Raw genomic sequence first — 23,575 nt, forward strand, 5'->3', positions numbered from 1 at the left:
TTGTTGTTTTTCCTGCGTGCAGTTTTATTTGTTTTTTTTCCTATTTTGTTATAAGAAGCACGTGTGCGAATTGTTAATGTGCATGTATTGTTAATTAAGGTATTGGTACTCATCGCAGTGATTAGGGCGAATAAAAGGATGGACGATACACTAACAGCCAAGTGGTTAGTTCAGTTGAAGCGATTCAACTCAATTCTGAATGCCCTCGGTTCAGTCTGGGTCGTAGCGTCGGGTGGTTTAAGGCGGGTTGGGGGGACGGGGGGGTGGGGGGGGGGGAGGGATTTTTTCCGATGCCCTCATCGACAGATGTGCAGACCTGCATGTTGGTATACCTGACCTCCCTCTGCGTTAGATACGCATGTAAAAGATCCCACAATCAATATCTGCGTTCGGTGGGTTGTGGAAATCATGAACATGCCCAGCATGCGCACCACCGAAAATGGAGATCGAGCTGTTTATGCGTGGCGGGGTAAAAAACTGATCGTACGTAAACGTCCACTCGTATACATACATATTCCAATGAACGCATTTGTAGTCTCCGAACGCAGGAAATAAAACTATACAATCAACCTTCATGAGCAGCGTGTTTATTATAAATTGTGCAATGTTAGTTTCGTATATGAAGGGACCAAGCGTTTGCAGCTGCTCTGTGTGTTGATAGCACGTGTTAGTTAATCGTGACTTCACTCAGGTCGGCCTGTCAGTGTCAACTGCGTAACATGCCACAAGGGTTACCTTTTGCACGTCTGCCACTCGCACGTCGGGTCGGGTTATTCTGTGACAGTGGTGGACACTTGCCTTGTAAACATACACCCACGCACGTACACACGCACGTATGCAACACACACACACACACACGCGCGCGCGCGCGCGCAAGCTGCGCAGGTGGCGCAGTTATGTATGCGTGTGTTCTACCTGCCCCTCCTCAATACAGTATTATCTTTGTTTCTTGAACTTTGCTCCACCCAAACCCCACCCTCTCTCTCTCTCTCTCTCTCTCTCTCTCTTAATAAAACCTAAAACAGTTCATCGCCCTCCGTAAAAAAAAATTTTAAAATCATTATTCAAGTCAGGGCCACCAATGTGTTGGATTGTCTCACTTGCGAAACTTTTTCATCTCTTTATAGTTTATAGATCTTTTACGCTTATTGTCTGTGGGACTAGATATATTATTTCGAGCGAGGCCCGTATCGTTCTAAGTATTTATATACAGAATGTTTGTTTATCACGGGGAGGGAGTGGCGAGAGGGAGGTGGGGGAGATATAATGGAGTGATTACCCGTGGACGTGTGTGTGTGTGTGTGTGTGCGCGCGCGCTTGAAGAACTGGTTAAGGGTAGTTTTATTCATATTTTATTGTAATTGTTATTATTATAATTGCCATTACTATCATTATTTGACGCCGCTGGTCAGGCATCTGCTTGGCAGATGTGGTGTGGCGTATATGGATTTGTCCGAACGCAGTGACGCCTCCTTGAGCTACTGAAACTGAAACTATCATTATTTGTTATTGTTTTGCTGCTCTTTACTATTATCGGTAGTATTAGTATCATCAACATCATCATCATTATTATCATTACTGTTACTTTTATTATTATTATGATCATCATTATTATTATTGCTTTGCAGTCCTGTGGGACCTTATGTCATTGTAATCCTCCATGTCCTGTTCAAACCGTTCTTTTACAAAGCCAAGTAAATGGCGTTTGCTGTGTTCATTTCCATGAGAACTATTATTGCGTTTGTTATTGTAACCTTTCTTGGAAGACCACACGTAAACACGCTGATGAACAGCTAGCTCTGGATTTCACGTTCTTTTACATTTTTTCCCCTTCCTTAACGTAAAGTTGTGATGAACAGAACCAGACAGGGTTAGGAAGAGCAGCAGGGAACAACACGAATACAGCCAACCGCATTGGTAGAGGATAAAAAATGACCAGACAAATGATGTATATTCACCATCACCACGTGAACTGTACTTGATTCATTGCAATACGCCCTTCTAGAAAGAAAACAAAAATCCTCGCAGCAAGAACAATTTTCAAAAAGTTCACTTCTGCATTTTTTTTTTTTTTTTAAGGCATGTTTAGGATGATGTAAGGCGCTTTGAGCAGCATTTGTGCTGGATCTCGCGCCATAGAAAAACTATGTATTATTATGTATCTACAATATATATATATATATATATATATATATATATATATATATATATACACCGTGATATCATCCACTTCCAAATTACTATCTTTTATCAGATACAGATACAGAATTTGGGACTTTTTTTTAAGCCTTTTTGGCTTTTCAACGCCCCTTCTTAATATAGAAATAGTTTAGGGTTGCGTACATGCGTATGAATTTTTTTAAATGTTCATTCATCAAAATCGAATGGTTTTATTAATGATTTAGAGTCATTGTCTAGAAGATTCTTGAACTGGTCAATAGCTTTAGCTGTTTTTGTTGAATTTTTCAGTGCATTCCATCCTTTAACTGCTCTAAAGCTAAAAGAAAACTTACGAATATTTGTTCTGCAACATTTTGTGAAAAGGTTAGTATTTGAGCTTCTGGTAACATGGAGTTTGTTAGTTTATTAATTATCTTTAATACTTGTATCATATCTCCTCTATATCTTCTGTATTTTTGTGAATGCAAGTTTTAATACTTGTATCATATCTCCTCTATATCTTCTGTATTTTTGTGAATGCAAGTTTTGTAGTCCAAATCTCTTAACTCTGGTATCATTTTAGTTGCTCTTTTTTTGCACCTGTTCAACTGCTTTAGACTGTCTTATTATCGGTCAAAACCTTTGTGGTAAAAGCAGCCATGCATGCTGTGTCAGTTTCCTATTAGTACATCACACCGAACTCCGCCATGAAGTATAAGAACCTCCAAGTGCGCACTTAAACTCACTCGATTCTCGGAAATATGGGGCGGACTTTCCCAAGTAGTAAAAGTCCGTATTCACAACAAGGGAGGAAACAATGCAGCCGACTGCAGTTTTACGTCAGGGGTGACGCCAAAGCGCGACATGTCGTGAGATGACACATGCAGAACAAAAGACAGGAAAATGCGAGATGACAGTGAGAGAGCAGGAGACCAAGTAATGAGGGGAAAACGTGATCAATACAGCCCTTGTTTATACAATGAGAATATGTACAGTGATGATTATTGGGATTTCGTTCAGCTAAGTGATCAGATATACTTATATGGGGGTGTAACCATTTCTCAAAGTCTGAAATCGGAAGGCTCTCTCTCTCTCTCTCTTTACGTTTTAAACTTAATGTAACAGATGATGAGCTGTCTTGTCCTTTCTGTGATTTTCAAAAAGAAACAGAAGTTCACTTTGTGTTACAATGCCCTCAATATGCTGACCTGAGACAACAGTATATCCCCTCTAAGTATTATAATACTCCGTCCTTGTTTAATATGACATTGCTTTTTGCAAGTGAAAACAAATCATTGGTTATGCGCTTGGCTATATTCCTAGACAAAGCTTTGAAAGTTCGTTGCTTATAGTGTTATGTTTGTGTTGCGCCTATGCATTTACCTGTAACCACCCCTATTGACATGGGCCAGTGGCCTTTTCATTAAAACATTTCAGTGTTTCTCTCTCTCTCTCTCTCTCTCTCTCTCTCTCTCTCTCTCTCTCTCTCGCACCAAAATCACTTGTGCATACACATCGTCAAAATATCTTACATTCTTCTTGGGGTCTACAATTAACATCAAAATACTCGTCTTGAAGCAGTAACCACACCGATAACTTCATCACTCCAAAGCGCACCGACCTTGTCTGTTTTAAACAGCATTACCATCAATACCATTCACTCATCGGGAATTTTGTTTCCTGTTATTTTACCTCTGTGTGTGTGTGTGTGTGTGTGTGTGTGTGTGTGTGTGTGTGTGATACCCTTGATTTGTATCAGTCAGTGGTTCCGGTTTTATTAAACGGTTGTGAAATATGGTGAAATTAAAACAATATCACCATGAAATTACAGTGATATATCTTTCAGCATTCATTTCGACTGATAAAAGATACAATGTAAAACTGAAATATACCTACTTTCAGTCCTGATTAAATTCAGACTGCTAAGGTTTGAGGCTTTCCTTGAGTCTGTCTGTTGAGGCAAAAACCATCTTTAAAATTTATAGAGTAATATTGTATGCAGAAGGGGGTTGTAGAGCGGAGTGGGTGAGTAATATTCGCCAGATTTTAGTTAAAACTGGATTTGATTGTGTTTAGGAATCACAGCTATTTCTAAATGAATATTATTTATATCACAGTTTAATTACTGCTTTGTAAGATAAATATGAAAAATTTTGGATGGAATCATTGCATCAAAGTAGCCATGATAAATGTGTGTTTTCAGCACTGTAAAAGAGAAAATATAGTGATCAGTTATTTGGTTCAAACATAATTCTATATTCCGAATGAAATGCAAATATCACTGTATACCAATTCAAACAAGGCGAGAATTCCATATTTATTGAAAATATGACATCCCCAATTGGTGGTGATAAATTTCATCTTTCATCCTAGTGTGTCCAAGGTTTTCTGATATCCATATAAGAGTGTTAACTGACAGGCATTCATATATGTCCAAAGTCTTTTCGTTTTGTAACTGTTTCCTCCAACCGAAAAGATTCCATTGAGGCTATTTGGTATACATATTTTTAAAACTTGCATAGTATGTTCTTCGAAACTCACAATATTGCGTAAGATACTTTCGTGCGGATTACGGGATTTTAACGCTTATTTTACACCTTATTCGATGCGAGCCTTGCGATAAACTTAAGTGTGTGTTTTTTTTGTTTTGTTTTTTTTGTGGTTTTTTTTTTTTGTAGTTTTAGGAAATCCTCCGTGCCTCAGCAGGGGTCACAGCTCAATTAAAATTTTGAATCTTGTGTTACGTGCGCGTGTGTGCTGTGGTGTTTCTTTTCTGTTCGCTTTTTTTTCCTTCATCACCATCATCATCTTCATCTTCTTCTTCTCTATCATTTCCACATAATATTTTGATGAGTATAGTCCACAGCGCGAGGAACTGGATCTGATGACAGAGGTGTACGCTGTGTCTCATTTACATTATTTTGACTACTTGTAGTCGGTAAAATAAGATACACCCTTCTCTGTAAACTCTCATTAATTCACTCAGTACGGCCAGTCCTCTCTTCTCTCTACACAGACCCCTCGGATGTCCAGTGGGTGTCTCAATGACCCAACCTTTAGCTTCCGTCGTCAGAATTGTGGTATTCTTTGTCAACGTTCAGTATAAGAGCCTTCCGCTTGCAATATTTTGATGATGGTAATTGGGGTGAAACGCTGTTAACGTCGTCTCTTTCGCCGTTCGTATGGAGAGAGTTAATTTGGCTTGAGTACACGTCACACTCAGCATATAAAGCGCAGTCACTTCTGACACAATATCATTCATTATGGTGTGCATTACAATGGCACAATTAATGTCGACTGGTTAAGAAAACGTGAAATGTGAAACAAAAAAAACAACAACAAAACAAACGAACAATCATTTCCTGCAATACATCAGGTTAAAAAGTAAGAACATCGTAACACGAGACGTGCACGAAGACTAACTCAAGACATGTATTGCAATTTAACAATGTAAGCCGAAGAACAATCAAAAGGATTTTGATGAGGTGAATATGGGTGTGTCCATCGAGATCGATGATGACCATCGTTGTCATCCAGAAGGGGGAGGGTGGTGGTGGGGTGGGGGGAAGGATGCTCATGAATCTATCTGTGAGTGCGCAGATGGCTGAATAGTCCAGTCTGCGCACGAAATGTTCGCTGACAGTTGGGGCAGACAAAGACAGGCATATCATTGTCAGGGAGCTTGTTTACCCGTGACTTTCTGGCCTGCCTCTTCTCAACAGCTGCAGCAGTCCTGTTGGCCTCGCACAACTTGGCGCCTTTGTGCACAGCAGCGCGCCATTTGAATATACACGTGATTCTGTAGATGAATGCCTTTAATATTCAGAAGTTGATATTACTGACACCCCCGCATATTTTGAGCACTCAACTGAATGATAATTATTCCCTTTATTTTCGTGGAATGTATTATAACTCACGATTGATTAACAATGATGTGTTGTTCACATCCATCTAATGTGCCACATCGTGGTCCTCGGCTTTTCCATAGTCCTCTCATCTTCTTTTTGCTGTTCGTATGTCACCAACCTCTTGACCCCATCTCGTGTCGCGAATTAGACGTCATCACTGATACAGCCGTATAGTTGGTCTATTGTTTCGCCTTCTTGTGAACACGGACACATATATGGAAAATCCTGTTGTGAAATGTTAGAAGCGTTCATAAGCTGCGTTTACATCCATTGTGCATAAAACACACTGGCTGGAACGGGCATGATCAATCTTTGGCTTCAGCAGAATAAATCTCGACTGTGGTGGTGGTCCTGTCTAGTTCAAAGAAAAGATTTAATTACGTTTTTTAAGGTCAGTTTGGATACAACTAGTATTCTGAAATTGATAGAGATGAAAATGATAAAACGTGAGTTTGATTCGGTTAAGTGAGACGGTGGAGTGATGGCCTAGAGGTAACGCGTCCGCGTAGGAAGCGAGAGAATCTGAGCGCGCTGGTTCGAATCACGGCTCAGCCGCCGACATTTTCTCCCACTCCACTAGACCTTGAGTTGTGGTCTGGACGCTAGTCATTCGGATGAGACGATAAACCGAGGTCCCGTGTGCAGCATGCACTTAGCGCACATAAAAGAACCCACGGCAACAAAAGGGTTGTTCCTGGCAAAATTCTGTAAAAAAAAAAAAAAAAAAAAAATCCGCTTCGATAGGAAAAACAAATAAAACTGCACGTAGGGGGGAAAAAAAAGAAAGGAAAAAAAGAATGGGTGGCGCTGTAGTGTAGCGACGCGCTCTCCGTGGGGAGAGCAGCCCGAATTTCACACAGATAAATCTCTTGTGATAAAAAGAAATACAAATACAAATAATTGTTCAGGAAACTTCCAGATCCCGGCCCTGCGCAATTCGTCTTGCACAGAATAGGACCATCAACAACACATATCTGTTAATTCTTCGATGTTTTAAGGTACTCCAAGAACTGACAAAGGATGCGAAAATCTCAGTTCCAGCGAAATCGTTGACGAATTGCATATATTTTGAATATAATCCTTTTAATACCATGAAGAAGTTATTGACATCACAACATGTTTAATGTTACATGTACTCGAGCCAAAAGACACATTTCAGAGAACTTAACAATTACGTTGTATTTTATCTTATCAGGTGTCATTTTCATTTCAAACTCAGTATTAGGGTTTTTTTCTTTTTCTTTAGCTCTGTGTGTGTGTGTGTGTGTGTGTGTGTGTGCATCAAGATATAATTATGAATATATTATGGTACTATATTCAAATTTTATTATTCAGTTTGTTTTATTTCTTATTCATTCTTTTATTATCGCATATTCATAATGATATGTTCTGTGATAGTGGCTGGTGCACTGTTGTTACCAGTATGCCCTGATGTCTGTGTGTGAGGGGAGGGGGGGGGGCTGTTCGGGGGTACGCGCGTTGACTTGGTGTGTATACGAGTGGTTGAGTTATTTATCCTTTATGTTGTTTTGTTTTATTTTATTTTATTTGTTTACTTATTCATTGTTCAATTGGTGTGTTGTGGAACATGTTTTCTTATGTTGTCTACACTAATGTTATTGGTAAAGCTATTGTAATGCACAATCATCTTCATAAAAATTTTGTGTGTGATTGCGCTGTTATCGTTTTTAGCTTATCTTATATTGCAGTGTAAATAACATGTAATTTTTCTGACCAAGTTAACATCAGTTTTACTATTTTAGTTATTGTGCTGCATATTTAATGAATGTTCGTGTTCTAAAAGTGGTTGTGCTTTATGTCTTCAGAATTATAATTATGTACTCGATTCAAAAGACAAATTTCTGTAGACTTACAGACAGTTAAGTTGTATCTTATCTTCTGTTACTTTTTGGAAATATCCAAAATGTCAAAAGATTTCAAGATTTGTTTTCCTCTAGCAATAAAAGGTTATTATCTGGAAATATTAAGTGTATATAAAAAAACCGGTCTCAAATAAGTAGGCCTCTTTCATACTCGCTGCGACGCATTCATTCACAAAAGACACACGATGAATATGTTTGTGGTTAAGTCAGTTTTCTTGTTGTTTTCGTGTTTGAATTTATCCAAGATGTTGTACTGGCTAAAAATATGTAAATCAGAAAGTACTTTCCGCATACGAGTAATGTTCTGCATTTATTTTTCTCATGCCCCAAGTAAGGTCTTGAGAGAGAAAAAAAAATTCAGATTCTTATTCTGTTTGTAGAGCTGGGGCTGGAAAGGGTTTCTGCATCCGCCGAGGAATAATGGCGATTTGGGAGAAAAAGACAAAAATCGGCTTTGAGAGGTACAGGGGAAGCAAACTGGACAAATACAAGGAGCAAAATGCAGTGGACACGGTTCTCAGCTGGACGCCAGAGAAGTGTTCAGAACACATAAACTCTTCTTTTCTGGTTAATGAAAAAAAGACAAACACTTTTTAATGCCATTTGTAAATACTGTGTTTCCTGTTATCTTTTTTGCTATTGGGGGATAACTATGACAATTTGAAAGGAGACATTAGTCTAACTCAATGTTAATTCAGTAGTCTAGCTCCGAAAAACAAAAGCAGAAACAGGGGTTTTCTTTCGTCAGTAGAGAAATATCAGTCAATCAGCCATTCAGTCAAAAATATTGTCTGCTGGGAACACAGTTCAACCGGAATTTTTTCTTGTAAGATCCTTCAAAATTCATAGGCTGGACAGCAGGAAATGTGAATATGCAAAACTTGTCCAAGCTCATATCCTCAGTCAAACAGAACACATAACGAGAACGGAATACCGAAACCACAGACACAGAAAACAGATGGCGTCAAAGAAAAATGAAATTGTGTTTTGAGATTAACTTTGAGAAGAACCCATCCCTTGTTCCTATTCATTTCCAGTCCTGCAAGATGTGATATCCAAGATTACATAATTCCAAACATGACACAATACAATAACGCTCTAAAAGTCTAAGAGTTCCTGTGTGACGGAATGATGAAGTGACTGTATTGTACTGGTCTTTTGTGATTATTATTATAATAATCATTACATTGTATTGTACTGCCCATACTGATGCCTGAGTATTTGCTGCAGAAACAAGAGCTTGGAGATGAGTGACATCTGCCAATGAATAAACCCCCAGAGAATGTAAGTGGATTAAATGAATTCTTCTTTTCTATCATTTGATTAAGGGCAAATCGGTCAGGGCTTGACACAGAACTCTATGGAACACCACAGAAAGGTGAAATGTGTCTGAGTAACGAATTCTGGTCGAGCGAATCAAAGCTCCATGGATACCTAGTGCGTCAACTTTGTATACATTGTATTTCACCATGAACTATCTCAGCCAACCCAGTATTTCCATTGCAGCTTACCATGTTATACATGTAAATAAAAGAAAGACACAGTTATCACCGAGGAAAGTGTATGTAAGATACAAGCCCCACCCCAAACTGATTTTTTTTTTCAAACGAGTAAACATTTCGGCGTGGTGAATGTTTATATAAAGAACATTATCCGCAAGCCTTCATTGTCCTGTCTTGCATGCCTATCTGTCAACCTTTTCGTGGATATGAATTCCCCAATGGAAGAGTCCCTAACATTTAATATGAGTACACCTTGAAAACAAATTATTGAAGAGGGTTTGTTGGGGGGTTTTTTTTGTTTTTGTTTGTTTTTTTGTTTTTTTGTGGTTTTTTGGGGGGGGGGGTGGGGGGGGAGGTTAAGTGGAGCCTATCTCGTCGGGAAACCGGATTTGCAAAGAGCAGGTAAAATGACTTAGAATCAATACGGAAAACTGTTTGTCAAGTGGTAAGACTAAGAAGACAATGGAAAGCCATTGATACGACAAGATAAGAATCATATTCATCAATTTTAAAAGGAGGTATTGCAAAAATGCCACTCATATTTCTTGATTTTCCATGTGCTGTGCTTTTACTCGGGGATGGCGCGGAAAACGTTCACAGAGGTTGTGTGTGTGTGTGTAGGAGGGTAGAGGTGGTGCAGTGAATGGTTGGGGGTGGGAGACCGGGTGTGTGGGGAGGTGTCGGGGTTGGGTGCAAATGTATGACAATTGTGATTGACGTATTTGGTCAGTTTGGTGTCCTTAGTAAGCTTACACGCCATTTTTAACATCCACCTCTCCCGAACAAGAAACCAAACACGTTCTCCACCCATGAACGTGGAGAGTTTGACCACCCGAAAGACAGAAGTGACAACATCAGCACCAACACCACTAACAACAAAGGATTTGGTGTACTTTCTAAGGAAAAAAAAAATGTTGTTTTTCAAGGTCAACTATTAATGCTTTATTGTATGGAAGCTTAACGTGGACTTCAGCCAAGTGAATCGCAAAGTAGACAGTAAAAGCCCAAAAGATTTGACGGGCCAATTCAAAGTCTATCATGCACGAGTTAGATCATGAGAGGCAACGAACTGTGGATCGCTGATCCAGGTAAATATTGTACGTAAGACAAGTAGGTTGATTGTCAACCATATAATTGTCACAGAAGATAGAATGCATGTTAGGTTTCGGTTTAAAGCTGACATACCACACTTCTGTCTCAATTCGGGTCACACTCTAACGATTTCGCAAGTTTGTTCAAACCTAGGAACGGGTCATGAACCCTGGGAAATTCCTCTGTGCTACATTTCGACCAATGAAACTTTCCGTTAGAGTGTTTGCTACCGACGGAAAATTCCCAACAAGTTTGAGTGGGTTGGATTTCCGTGTCGTGACTTGACGTGTGGAAAAAACCCAGAGGTGGGATGGGCAACCTCTGATAGATCCATGACATTGGCTGGGATTTATTGGACATCTATTTTCATAAATGTGAAAACATAACCAGTGAGCCCACTGCACTGGACCTTGGTTTGAGTGACAGGTTGTAGGAGGGGTTTAAGGGTTGTCCGGTTGTGATTGACATATATTAAGCTCCTCCTTCACCTTGAGGTTCGCCATCTTGATTTTGAACCCGATGAATTTGTTTCAGTTCTTGTGTACTTTATAAACTTGTAAAAATAGAGATAATTTCTATCGTCGAACTAAAATACTTTTCTTTCTTTTTTTTCTGTCTTTCTTCTCACTGTTTTCAATGCCCAAGGTTGTTTCACCCGTCTTGAAAAAACAAAGATGCAAAACCTTCAAAGTCCTGAACGAGCAAACACGAACATCATTTGACAACTTGACTGACTTATATTCACCGTTTGGCTGAAGAACGATAAAAAAATATAAATAAATCTTTCTGCCCTGCCTGTTTGCGTTCCATACCCCACCTATAACCTCATGTGTGTTTCGGACTTCGGGTTCCGTGTCCACAGAAGATGACACGATACATCGTTATCATCGGTTCGTGAGAGACAACCATGGTATGATGATGATGATGATGATAATGGTACTTCTACTCCTGCTACTACTACTAATAATGATGATAATAATGATAAGAAGAAGAAGGAGAATATTTGTGTTCGTAAAGAATATTCATAATGCGCACTGCCTCCTTAGCAGAGTGGGCATGCGAGCTAACAATCAAACACCGATGGCTACAAAAATCGGAAAAAAAACTCACAGGACACTACAAAAGCATACATAATAATAATAATAATAATAATGATAATAATAATAATAATATGCAGGCTTATATTATAGCGCCGTACCCCCATCTCAAATGGGGCTCACTGCGCTTTACAATAAGATATACACATTTAAGACTAAGTGACATAAAAATAATTATGTATAAAAATAAAATAGAATAAAAATGAAATAAGATAAAATAGAATAACATAAATAAATGGACATAGTCGGGGCTCACCGCGCTTTACAATAAGATATACACATTTAAGACAAAGTGACATAAAAATAATTATGTATAAAAAAATAGATTAAAGTAGATTAAAAATCAAATAAGATCAAGTAGAATTAAATAGATAGACATAGTCTCACATCACACTTGCTAAAATACATATTTCAGACTATCTTCACATCACGCTGGCTAAAATCTACATACTTCAAACTAAATGACTATATCTATCTATCTATCTATCTATCTATATATATATATATATATATATATATCGAGAGACAGACAGAGAGACAGATAGATAGACACACACGCATACATACATACATACATACATACATACATATGTATATACACACACAGACACACAACACGTGTATATATATATATATGTGTGTGTGTGTGTGTGTATACATATCAACTCCAAGAGCATGTCCAGCGATCAAATCACAGGAAGCATATACAGATGGAAAAGCTCTATTTAGAAAGATACATATTGAAAAGATGTGTTTTGAGTGCTCTCTTGAATGCGGGTGTTGGGGTGTGACGAATGTGTGAGGGCAGTGTTTTGGTGCAACAAAAGAAAAGGAACGTTCACCATAAATTTTGTGCGAATTCTTGGAATAGACAATGTGCGCATGTCATTTGAAGAACGGAGTTGTCTGGATAGTGAATAGACAGAAGGTAGATCTGAAAGATAGACGGGACTAGAATCAGTGAAGAAATTTGGTTGCGGTATGATTCATCCACGTCTGTCCAGGTTCCTAAGTCATGCACCGAAATTATGAGCTGTCTTTGGCAGACTGTAATCGGGAAGACACTTTTCCCCTTTCATGATTTCTTTGCACAATGCAGCACATATACCTATATTGTTCTGTTCATCATACCAACAGCATGTGCTCCACATGAAAAACGTATATATGTATATATATATATATATATTTTTTTTTTTTTAACTTAGCACATAATGAGGTATATACATCCCTCTACTACAATAACATGTTTGGGAAAATATATTTCACAGGAAGCTCCTTTCTCATCTGCATTTGCCAGAAGGAAGGTGACGAAACGTGATGATGTGTGGTTTACGACAAAAGCTCAGCATATTACATATACATTTTTCATCGTGTGCTGTGATTCATAAGACACCTGCCGGAAACCTATAATAGAAATATGTACACCCTCTCTCTCTCTCTCTCTCTCTCTGAAACCTATAATAGAAATGTGTACATCTCTCTCTCTCTCTCTCTCTCTCTCTCTCTCTCTGAAACCTATAATAGAAGTATGTACATCTTCTCTCTCTCTCTCTCTCTCTCTCTCTCTCTCTCTCTCTCTCTCAAAATACATTTTCTGGAACAACATTACTTCTATACATGTACATGCATGAGTTTGCCTGGAAGAATCTGCTGAATATCACGTGAACTGCTTGAACAAAGTGCGTGTGTGAATGGTGTTGCACTTTATAACGAATCGGTTTCTGAATATTCGGCTGTTCCCCAAATTCTGCATACACAAAAGAGCATTTCATTCAGTCTAATCACTTTTGATATTCTGTTGTCACAAACGTGGATCTTACCGGTCTTATGGTTTGAGTTGTTTGCATATATGATGGGTTTTTTGTTTATCATTTTGAGTTACATCAGTTCAGCAGTGAACTGTGTTTGTTTGTTTGTTTGTTTTTGTATGCAGTTAGTCCCGGTGTGAGGCTGGCAGGTGTGGTCTCAAAGAGCACGAATGAATTCAGTATTGTGTCAACTATCTACCCGATGCTCTTAAACATGACAGTGGTGGTTTATTTCAAAGGTTGACTTCCCAAAATACAAATTAAAATCAGCTAGTCAACAGGATCCTTAATAACTTAAAGTATATAATATTTGGGGATGGGGGTGGGGGGTGGGGTAAGATTTGTAATATCCCTATATCTCTAAAGTATGGAAAGTATTAGCCGTACGTAAGAAATGTAACGAAGAACAGAAAATATAAAATCTTGAGAGCATTGTCCTGGCTAAATTAGGATTGTGAACTATCCTTCAGTATTATCATATTGTAAATGTATAATGATTATTTTTAAAAAAATAGGTGGGTGGAGGGGGGGAGAGAAGAGAAAGCCATACACTATTTTGAATGTAGAGAGAAATTGATGAAACAATGACGATTTTCTTTATGCGTAATAGGTATGCATTATATTAATTGTTCATCTGACCCTAACCCTCCCGTCATTCTGTTTGGACTTGATGGCAATGTTCAGATTTGTGTTTCGATAGTAATAATAGATAATAATAATAATAAAGGTAACAACAACAACAACAACAAAACGATTATAGATGCGGAGACAAACCAAAAGATCCCACACCCAAAGTTCACACGCATGTATAACTCTGAAACAAAAATTGGCTCCCTGTCTCACACAGAATGAAAATAAAAAATAAATAATTGCGATACAGGAAGTCAACGGAAAGATTGCAAAAGAGGAGTGGTGTGTGCAGATGTTTTCTTTCTGAGGACAAATCGATTTTTCAGATTTTTGTCCGTATCTATTTTCTATCAAGACGTCTTGAAGCTCTATGTGCTTGAAACGTATCATTATGTTTCTCCGAAGTCCTTAAATCAAAGGGGGACAGTGGTAGAATGGTTAAGACGCTTATCTGTCAGTACACTGTAGTGAGGGTCTGGGTTCGAATCCCGCACTTGCCCCTTCTCCTAAGTTTGACTGGAAAATCAAAGTGAGCTTGTAGCCGTTCGGATGAGACGATAAACCGAGGTCCCGCGAGTAGTATGCTCTTGGCGCACTGAAAAAGAACCCAAGGCATCAAAAGGTGTCCTGCAGCATAATTCTGTAAAAAGAAATCCACTTTGATATGTACACACACACACACACACACACACACACACACACACGTGTGTGTGTGTGTGTGCGCGCGCGCGCGCTTCAAGGCCTGGCAAGCGTTTTGGGTTATGCTGCTGTCGGACATCTGCCAAGCAGATGTGATGTAGAATAACTCGATTTGTAAGAACGCAGTGACGCCTTCCTAAGAAACTGAAACTGAAACTGAAACCACTTGAAATACTTTGAAATATGTAACTCACGTTCATTGATTTTAGTCTTATCTTTCATTTCAACGAAGGATTTTGGGGTAGTACTTTTCAGGTAAAAGCATTAAATCGGTGAGTTGACAGTGACTAATGATGATGATGATATGGATACTTTGATAGCGCCTACCCTCAGTTACACACCAAGCTCTATGCGCTTTACAAACACGGAGTCATTTGCACGACAGGCTGCCCACCTGGATACAGTCGATTGACAGCTGTCATTTGGCGCTCATCATTCGTTTCTTGTGTCATTCGGTCAGGTTTCAGTCACACACACATACACACTTATACAGACATGTAAACTTTTATATGAATGACCGTTCTGTTTAATTACCCCGCCTTGCAGGCAGGTATACTCCATTTTCAGGGGTGTGGATGCTGGGGATGTTCTTGTTTCCATAACCCACTGACATAGATTTCAGGATCTTTAACGTGCGTATCTGATCTTCTGCGTGCGTACACACACAAAAGTGGCACAGGCACTAACATATCTGCACATATGTTGAACTGGGAGATCGGAGTAATATCCGCCCTTTACCAACCAGGCGCCCTTACCGAGATTTGAACCCGGGACCCTCTGATTGAAAGTCCAATGCTTTAACTACTCGGCTACTGCGCCTGTTAACAAAATGAACCAGTCACTCACGATACAAAACAAAATTAACAACAAGACCGCCCGGAACATGATATAACGAGGGATGCTATTTCAAGATAGCTTTCACATCATTCACACCCATATGATTTCATTTATGGCATTACATTTGTAGATGTAACGTAGGTCTCTGGTGATGTCACATTTACTGTGTGACTTTACCCTGCAGGTAACAGGAATAGAATCGTGGCTTGAATGTTGTGAATTTTTCTAAGCTGAAGTCGCGAACATTGGTTCAGTTTCCATCGTCGTCTAAATCTTCTTAAAAAGTGACCTGTCTGTGTCTGTGTGTGTCTGTGGTCGTGAGAGAGAGAGAGAGAGAGAGAGAGAGAGAGAGAGAGAGAGACTGAGAAGAAAACGAAACGAAACGAAACGATTGTTTTTAAGAGGGTAAAGGAATAAGCACAATATGTTGTTGTTTATTTTTACATCCAACCCTTTTTTTGGGGGGAGGATGAGGGGGGGGGGGGTGAAAGTAAAAATATTCGTAACAGCACCGCATACGAAATTATAAAAGCATGCACAGAATTTAATTGTAATTATCTACGCGCAGCACAGTCAGAGCCATGAAATAAGTAGATATACTAAGGATGTGGGGGGTGGTGGGGGGTCGTGGACAGAAAACAAGAATGACACAGTTGAGAGAGAGAGAGAAGAAAAGAGGGTAGGAGAGAATTAAAGAGACACGTAAAGTGATAGAGAGTCCACGTCTCGTTCATGAAAAAGTGTCGCACTTCTCCTCCTCTTATGCGTGTGAATGACTGGTGCGAAATCGCTTAGATTTGTCTCTGCACAAGATTTAGCGCTATATAAATACCATTATTATTATTATTAATATTATTATTATTATTATGTCCGAATGCCTAAGGCACAACGAACTTTTTGTCGAAACATTGCCGTGTATATCTGAGACCTCTAACATAACGAAGCCCGTTTAACCCGGTTAACGAAACCCCCCACACCCCACTCCCACCCCCTACACACGTACGTTTTTAGGTCGAATTGCGTGAATCTTTCTCATCCCATTCAAGCGTGATTTTTGTTGTTGTTGTTGTTGCTGTTTCACTTTGATGATGGACCATCATCCACTCACTACAGCCATGGTATGAGTGCACGTGTATTCAGTGCATGCTGAAATGAATGAATCACCTTGGAGTGAATAGATGAAGGTAAACCAAGGAGAAGAAAGATTTTTTTTTTTCACGAAGAAGTTTCTAAGACGTAATTCATACAGCCAAGGCTGCCGAAATTTGTTCACGAATGTTTCTTTTCTTAATGATTTACTCATGTTTATGTTTTATGGTGTCTTATATACCTTAAGGTTTTATGACGATGAAATATTCTATTCTATTCTATTCTATTCCACACTCACACAAAGACAGTTCAAGTAGTACTTACAAATCAAGTCGCATAAATGGAAGGCCGTGAACTGACGATGGCAAACCTGCCAATAGTATCCAAAAGACACTCAACAGAACCTCTCCAGATCAGCATTCTCCAGAAAGACAGTCTACCCTGGAGCAGCCTACAAAACTATGTGTGTGTGTGTGTGTGTGTGTGTGTGTGTGTGTGTGCAGTCATTGGCTGAAAACAGAAGTTCCCTGTGTGGATAATGTACGAGGAAAGATGGTATAATTAGATCTAATTTCCGGGAACAAGGACATTCAGGGACGTGTGTGTGTGTGTTAATCCACAGAACTGACCACTCCTTCCTTTATTTCAATACGGAGGAGGGGTGGGGGGGGGGGGACGACACTTGACCCATCCCAGCAAGTTGTGAACCAATCAATGTGCACTGTACTTATTCACCGGCGTTGACAAATTCAGGTGATGATGTGGCGTGGATCCTTGTTAGTGCTAGCGCTTGTGCACGCGCACACGTGCACGAATGAATGCCTGCACACACACACACACACACACACACACACACACTCGCATAGACGCACACACACGCATACAAACACATGCGCGCGCACATGCACGTACACACATACACGTACGTACGTACATACACACGCACGCTAACACACATGGAGACACAACGCACACACACTTCTACGTACTCACACTCACACATGCACACGCGCAAGCATACACACACACACACACACACACATTGAGAGAGCCATACACACAAACGCACAGCCACGGCGAGAACTGAATCCGTCTTCCTTTTTTCTTTTTTTCTTTTTTTTTTTCTTTTTTTTTTTACGGGCGAGAAGTAAAGGGGAAGTGGGAAAAACCGCTTTCGTCAGTACAGGCCATTGCTGACAACCTGTTGTCCGGAAAGACAAATGATTGATTATTTGTGATTCCATCCTGTGTCACGGTCAGAGATTCCCACACGTTTCGCTGTCACTACCTTTTGACCGAAGACTGCAATATGAAAACGAGACGTAGACTATATATTCAAAATGTTCGTCTTGTTGAAAGCGAAGTCTTACTCGGCGAAGTTCGATGACTTCGTTAAACTGAATGTCTGTGTAAACTTGACATGAATACTGACTTCGTAGCCTGATATACACACCAACAATTACATACGTAAACACTCACGCATGTACGTACACACACACACACACACACACACACACAACAACAACAACAACAACACAACTCAACACACACACACACACACACACACACACACACACACACAGAGATACACAAGCATGCCGCACGCACGTACACACACACATACATACACGCGCGCGCACACTGACACACACGCATACACATACACACTCGCGCGCACGTACTTCATCAAAAACAAATTGATTATCATATATGATGAGAACTGTAATTCGTATTTAATATGAAAGGCCTATCCTATTTTAAAACAGCATTTAAGCAGCTAATAAAACGATTTAATAAGTCAGTGAGATCAAAACAGATCATATAAAAACAGATTTAAAGTATGCGCATACTGCTGCCCACATCATGCGCTCATCATTGATTTTCTTTGATTTTGCATCGTCTTTCGCTTAAAAAATATATATGTGTGTGTGTGTGTGTGTGTGTAAGACTACATCAGCAAAGATTTATAACACGTGTATTATCTTCTCTAACGGGAGAACATCTTACAACAGGCAGCAACTAAGGACAAATCAAGGTATGTTGTTTGTACTATATGTGAAAGAGCCAAGCCGACTGCATAGGGACCATTAAATTTCAGGGCTGACTAACAAAGGACACGGGCATGTTCTCGATCATTCACGTTATTTGTATTTTGTATTTCTTTTTATCACAACATATTTCTCTGTGTGAAATTCGAGCTGCTCTCCCCAGGGAGAGCGCGTCGCTACACTACAGCACCGCCCTTTTTTTGTGTGTGTTTGTTTTTTCCTGCGTGCAGTTTTATTTGTTTTTTTGCTATCCATGTGGATTTTTCTGCAGAATTTTGCCAGGACACCCCTTTTGTTGCCGTGGGTGCATGCTGCACACGGGACCTCGGTTTATCGTCTCATCCGAATGACTAGCGTCCAGACCACCACTCAAGGTCTAGCGGAGGGGGAGAAAATATCGGCGGCTGAGCCATGATTCGAACCAGCCTGCTCAGATTCTCTCGTTTCCTAGGCGGACGCGTTACCTCTAGGCCATCACTTCACATACTTGCGGCGGACGCACACAAGGACAAGACAAGGAAGGACAAGATGGCCTACAAGATTCAAGAATACATTATTGTCTCTTAAGACAGAAATTCGTGACACGTTCGCTTTTTTTGTAAAGGCGAGATGCAAGTAAAAAGGCAGTTTATATTCCGATCCAGAGAACTTTTTGATCATTCAATGAAAACACAGGTTCTAAAACATATTCAATAAAGTGCGAGTAGATAATTGATTTTTATCATATGACACATACCCTCTCTCTCTCTCTCTCTCTCTCTCTCTCTCTCTCTCTCTCTCTCTCTCTGTGCTAGTTAAGTATACATGTTGATGTGTATGTGTAGTGCTTTCACTTTCACTTTCACTTTCTCAAGGAGGCGTCACTGCGTTCGGACAAATCCATACACGCTACACCACATCTGTTGAGCAGATGCCTGACCAGCAGCATAACCCAACGCGCTTAGTCAGGCCTCGAGTGCATGCTTACATATTTGTGTACCTATGAAAGTGGATTTCATTTTACGTAATTTCGCCAGAGGACAACACTCTCGTTGCCATGGGTTCTTTTTCAGTGCGCCAAGTGCGTGCTGCACACGGGACCTCGGTTTATCGTCTCATCCGAAAGACTAGACGCTCAGTTTGATTTTCCAGTCAAACTTAGGAGAAAGGGCGAGAGCGGGATTCGAACCCACACCCTCACGGACTCTCTGTATTGGCAGCTGAGCGTCTTAACCATTCTGCCTCCTTCCACATTGATGCATTATGTATAAAACCATGTGTTTTGTGAAAGACCTTTAGCGGGTTTCTGGACAAACCGAGTGCTATAAAAGTAGGTATATCCATTGTTATTATTATTAGTAGTAGTAGTAGTATCATTATCATTATTATTATTATTATTATATATTGTTGTCGTCGTTGATTTTGTTGTTGTTGCTGTTGTTGTTATTATTATCATCATCATCATCATCACAATCGTCGTCGTCGTCGAAATACATTATGTATGTATGTAAATCGTCAGCCGGTAATGTGTATGCTTGAAAGAAAACCTTCTTTTAACAAGGGAAAAAAATGACGTACAATTACAAATAATCACAACCCTGTATCTCTGTAGCACGCGAAAGTTAATAACCACCCCATACACAGTCCAGTCACTGCATCCATCCATATTCAGTTCTGGTGTAAAACGCGTGTCAAGCGGTATCCGATCCGCCCTCAGTTTTCACCAAGTCTTCGAGTTTGTTATTTTTCGATTCTTCTTCTTCTGCGATCGTGGGTTGCAACTCGAATGAATGTACGAATAGGCTTTTACGTGCATTCCCCCCCCCCCCTTTTTTTTTTTTTTTCTTTTTTAACCCGCCATGTACGTAGCCATACTCCGTTTTCGGGGATGTGCGTGCTGGGTATGTACATGTTTCTCAGAACTGCCATGCGTATCATGTGAAAATTAATGTTTGTCGGTGCTTGGACGCGGTCACGAGGTAATATGTCCCCCCTCCCCTTCCATTAGCCCCCCCCCCCCCCCAACCAATCACCCTCCCGCCTCCTCATCACACCACCACCACCCCGGCGAGCGCCCCTTCCCTCCCTCTCTCCCCCCACACACTCCGCCTCCCACCACCACTCTCCTCATCCTCCCTTTTCAACACACTAAGGCCATACATAGACACTAATATCTCTAGTGTCTATGGGCCATATCATGGCTCGAACACGGATGTCCACAAGAAGAGTGCAACGTGGTCAACGTTTCGCATTTCGGGGCTGGATAGGCGCTGTTGAGTCATGCAGCTTGCTGTAACTGTGAAGCATCCTCACATAACTAAGAAATAGATAAGCGAACATTGTTACAGGCAACTTGAGTGGTCCATTTCCGCTTCCGTTTTAAGGAGATGTCAAAGCGTGCTCAATGACCCACTTGTGACCGGGTGTATAGGGTCCTCTCACCACATCAGTCCAGACTTCAGATTCTGTTCCAAGTCTTTTATTAAAGACGAGGATAGTGTCGGAATATGGGGAAGGGAACGGGAAAGTGAGGGGTTAAAGGGCAGGGGACTGTACTCGTACAAGGAGGGGAATCAAATGAATAGATAAATACCCCTAATCAAGTTGACAGTGGCTCACAAACGACGTTGTTGCCATTTCCCTTTCTAGCTTACTGAGAACTGACGAAATTTCAGCTGCTGGTTTTCCAAGGAAAGGTAGAGAACTCACTTTGTAAAAAAAGATACGAAGATGCAGCACATCCATTCTTCATGAATGATATTTTGCTCGTGAAATAATCACACTGAAGCATGAATCCTTCTAACTGCTAACAGGGACGTGAATATGCACGCACGCACGCGTGCACACACACGTGCACACACACACACACTCTCTCTCTCTCCCTCTCTAAGCTGGGCAGAGCTTACAATTTCACCCTGTTACACACACACGCTACACCACACCTTGTCTCAATCCGTATCTTTCCGTCCATGGAGCGGCGGTGGCCTAACTAGTTGTAAGCCTGTCCCGGTAGACAAGGAAAGTCGATCGGTGTCTGCGGGTTCGAGTCCCAAAATTATACAGAGATCAAGATTTGTTCTCCCCCCTCTACTACTAGACCTTAAGTGGTGTGGATGCTAGTCTCTCGGATGAGACTTCTTCTTCTTCTTTCTTCTTCTTCTGCGTTCGTGGGCTGCAACTCCCACGTTCAGTCGTATGTACACGAGTGGGCTTTTACGTGTATGACTGTTTTTACCCCGTCATGTAGGCAGCCATACTCCGCTTTCGGGGGTGTGCATGTTGAGTATGTTCTTGTTTCCATAACCCACCGAATGCTGACATGGATTACAAGATCTTTAACGTGCGTATTTGATCTTCTGCTTGTGTATACACACAAATGGGGCTCAGGCACTAGCAAGTCTGCACATATGTTGACTTAGGAGATCGTAAAAATCTACACCTTTACCCACAAGGCGCCGTCACGAAGATTCGAACCCGGGACCCTCAGATTGAAAGTCCAACGCTTTAACCACTCGGCTGTTGCGCCAGTCTCTCGATTGGATGAGACGTATAAACCGAGATCCCCGGCGCGTGCAACGTGCATTTAGCGCACGTAGAATAATAGGGCAATAGCTTACAGGGTTGTCTCAGCAATATCATGCAAGAAAAAAACGAACAAACAAACAATATTCATGTATTTTGATTTCATTTTCTTTTTTTTTTTTCTTTTTTTTTTCTTCATTGAGGTTGAGAGAGAGAGACAAGACAAGACAAAGATTTTAATGTCCATTCAGCGTCACAACGCCCTTCAGACAATTAAGGGGGCGAGAAACAACACGCATACTTGTGAACACACCTCATGTAATTTGTATGGTCATTTGAACTATAATCACCGACGCACACGCACGCTTTCAGGCAGAAACAAATTCATTCACGCACGCTCACTCTCGCGCAAGGTCGAGAGCGCAAAATCGCAACCACACCTGTCTAAATTCCCCCTCGCCCCCCCCCCCTCCCCCCCCCCCCCCCCCCCCCAGATTGTCTCACACACACACACACACACACACACCTACCTCACTCACACCCCGCACATACCCACCCATCCTCCTCACCCACAAACACACACACACGCGCGCACGCGCGCGGATAGAGGATCATCTTGAAACGAACTCCTAGAACGTTTAATGTTGTCACAATTAATAATTTCCATTTTCTTTTTTCTTAATTGCATTGCTTTTGCAATGAATCTCGCTAATTTCTTTAGATCAAATTCATTGTTATATGAAAGAATGTTTGCCACACTGTTTTGATCAGGAACACCGGTGAACGAGTCCAGTTTTGAACAGTTTTTCCTAATGTCACTGTAAGTACTGCAATGAAACAAAAAATGAACCTCATCTTCCAATCCGTTTCCACATGATGGACAATTAACATCGTTGTCAGCTAAGAACCATCTACAACCTTTTAGACCACTAACTCTGAGACGAAATCTAATATGGTTATCTGTGTGCCACTTATTTGTGACACATAACTAAATACTTTTCTGCTAGTAAACACTTTTGAAAGAATTAAACCATCTATATTCATCATTCTCTATCTACGTATGCCAGTTTTGTTTGCTGCATGAAGTAAGTCTGTCTTTGAATTCAGAGATAAAACTAGACTCGCATCCTATGCCCTGGCTCAGCCGTACAATCCCAAAGCCAAGAGATTTTTAACATTCGATACCCATGCAATTGAAATGAACAACATTCATGTTGAAACAAAAGCATTTCGTATGCCTGCCTACACAGTCTGGACATTGGAAGCAAAACCAATTTCAGCCAGCATCTAATACATTTCACTGATGTTTTGATATGCAGTG

At 40.4% G+C, this 23,575-nt stretch overlaps 1 protein-coding gene across 1 annotated transcript in view; it reads left to right on the top strand.

Annotated features, from left to right (window-relative positions):
- Positions 1–9,185: 9,185 nt before the first annotated feature.
- The window catches only part of LOC143289225 (cell division cycle protein 16 homolog), a 65,598-nt gene continuing 51,208 nt past the window's right edge, over positions 9,186–23,575 (top strand). Inside the window, exon 1 of the mRNA XM_076598187.1 lies at positions 9,186–9,235. Coding sequence (XP_076454302.1) covers positions 9,215–9,235 — 21 coding nt within the window. The 5' untranslated portion in view covers positions 9,186–9,214. The remainder of the gene's footprint in view (positions 9,236–23,575) is intronic.

This window comes from Babylonia areolata, chromosome 13 (assembly GCF_041734735.1).
Source record: "Babylonia areolata isolate BAREFJ2019XMU chromosome 13, ASM4173473v1, whole genome shotgun sequence".
Taxonomy (NCBI): Eukaryota; Metazoa; Mollusca; class Gastropoda; order Neogastropoda; family Buccinidae; genus Babylonia; species Babylonia areolata.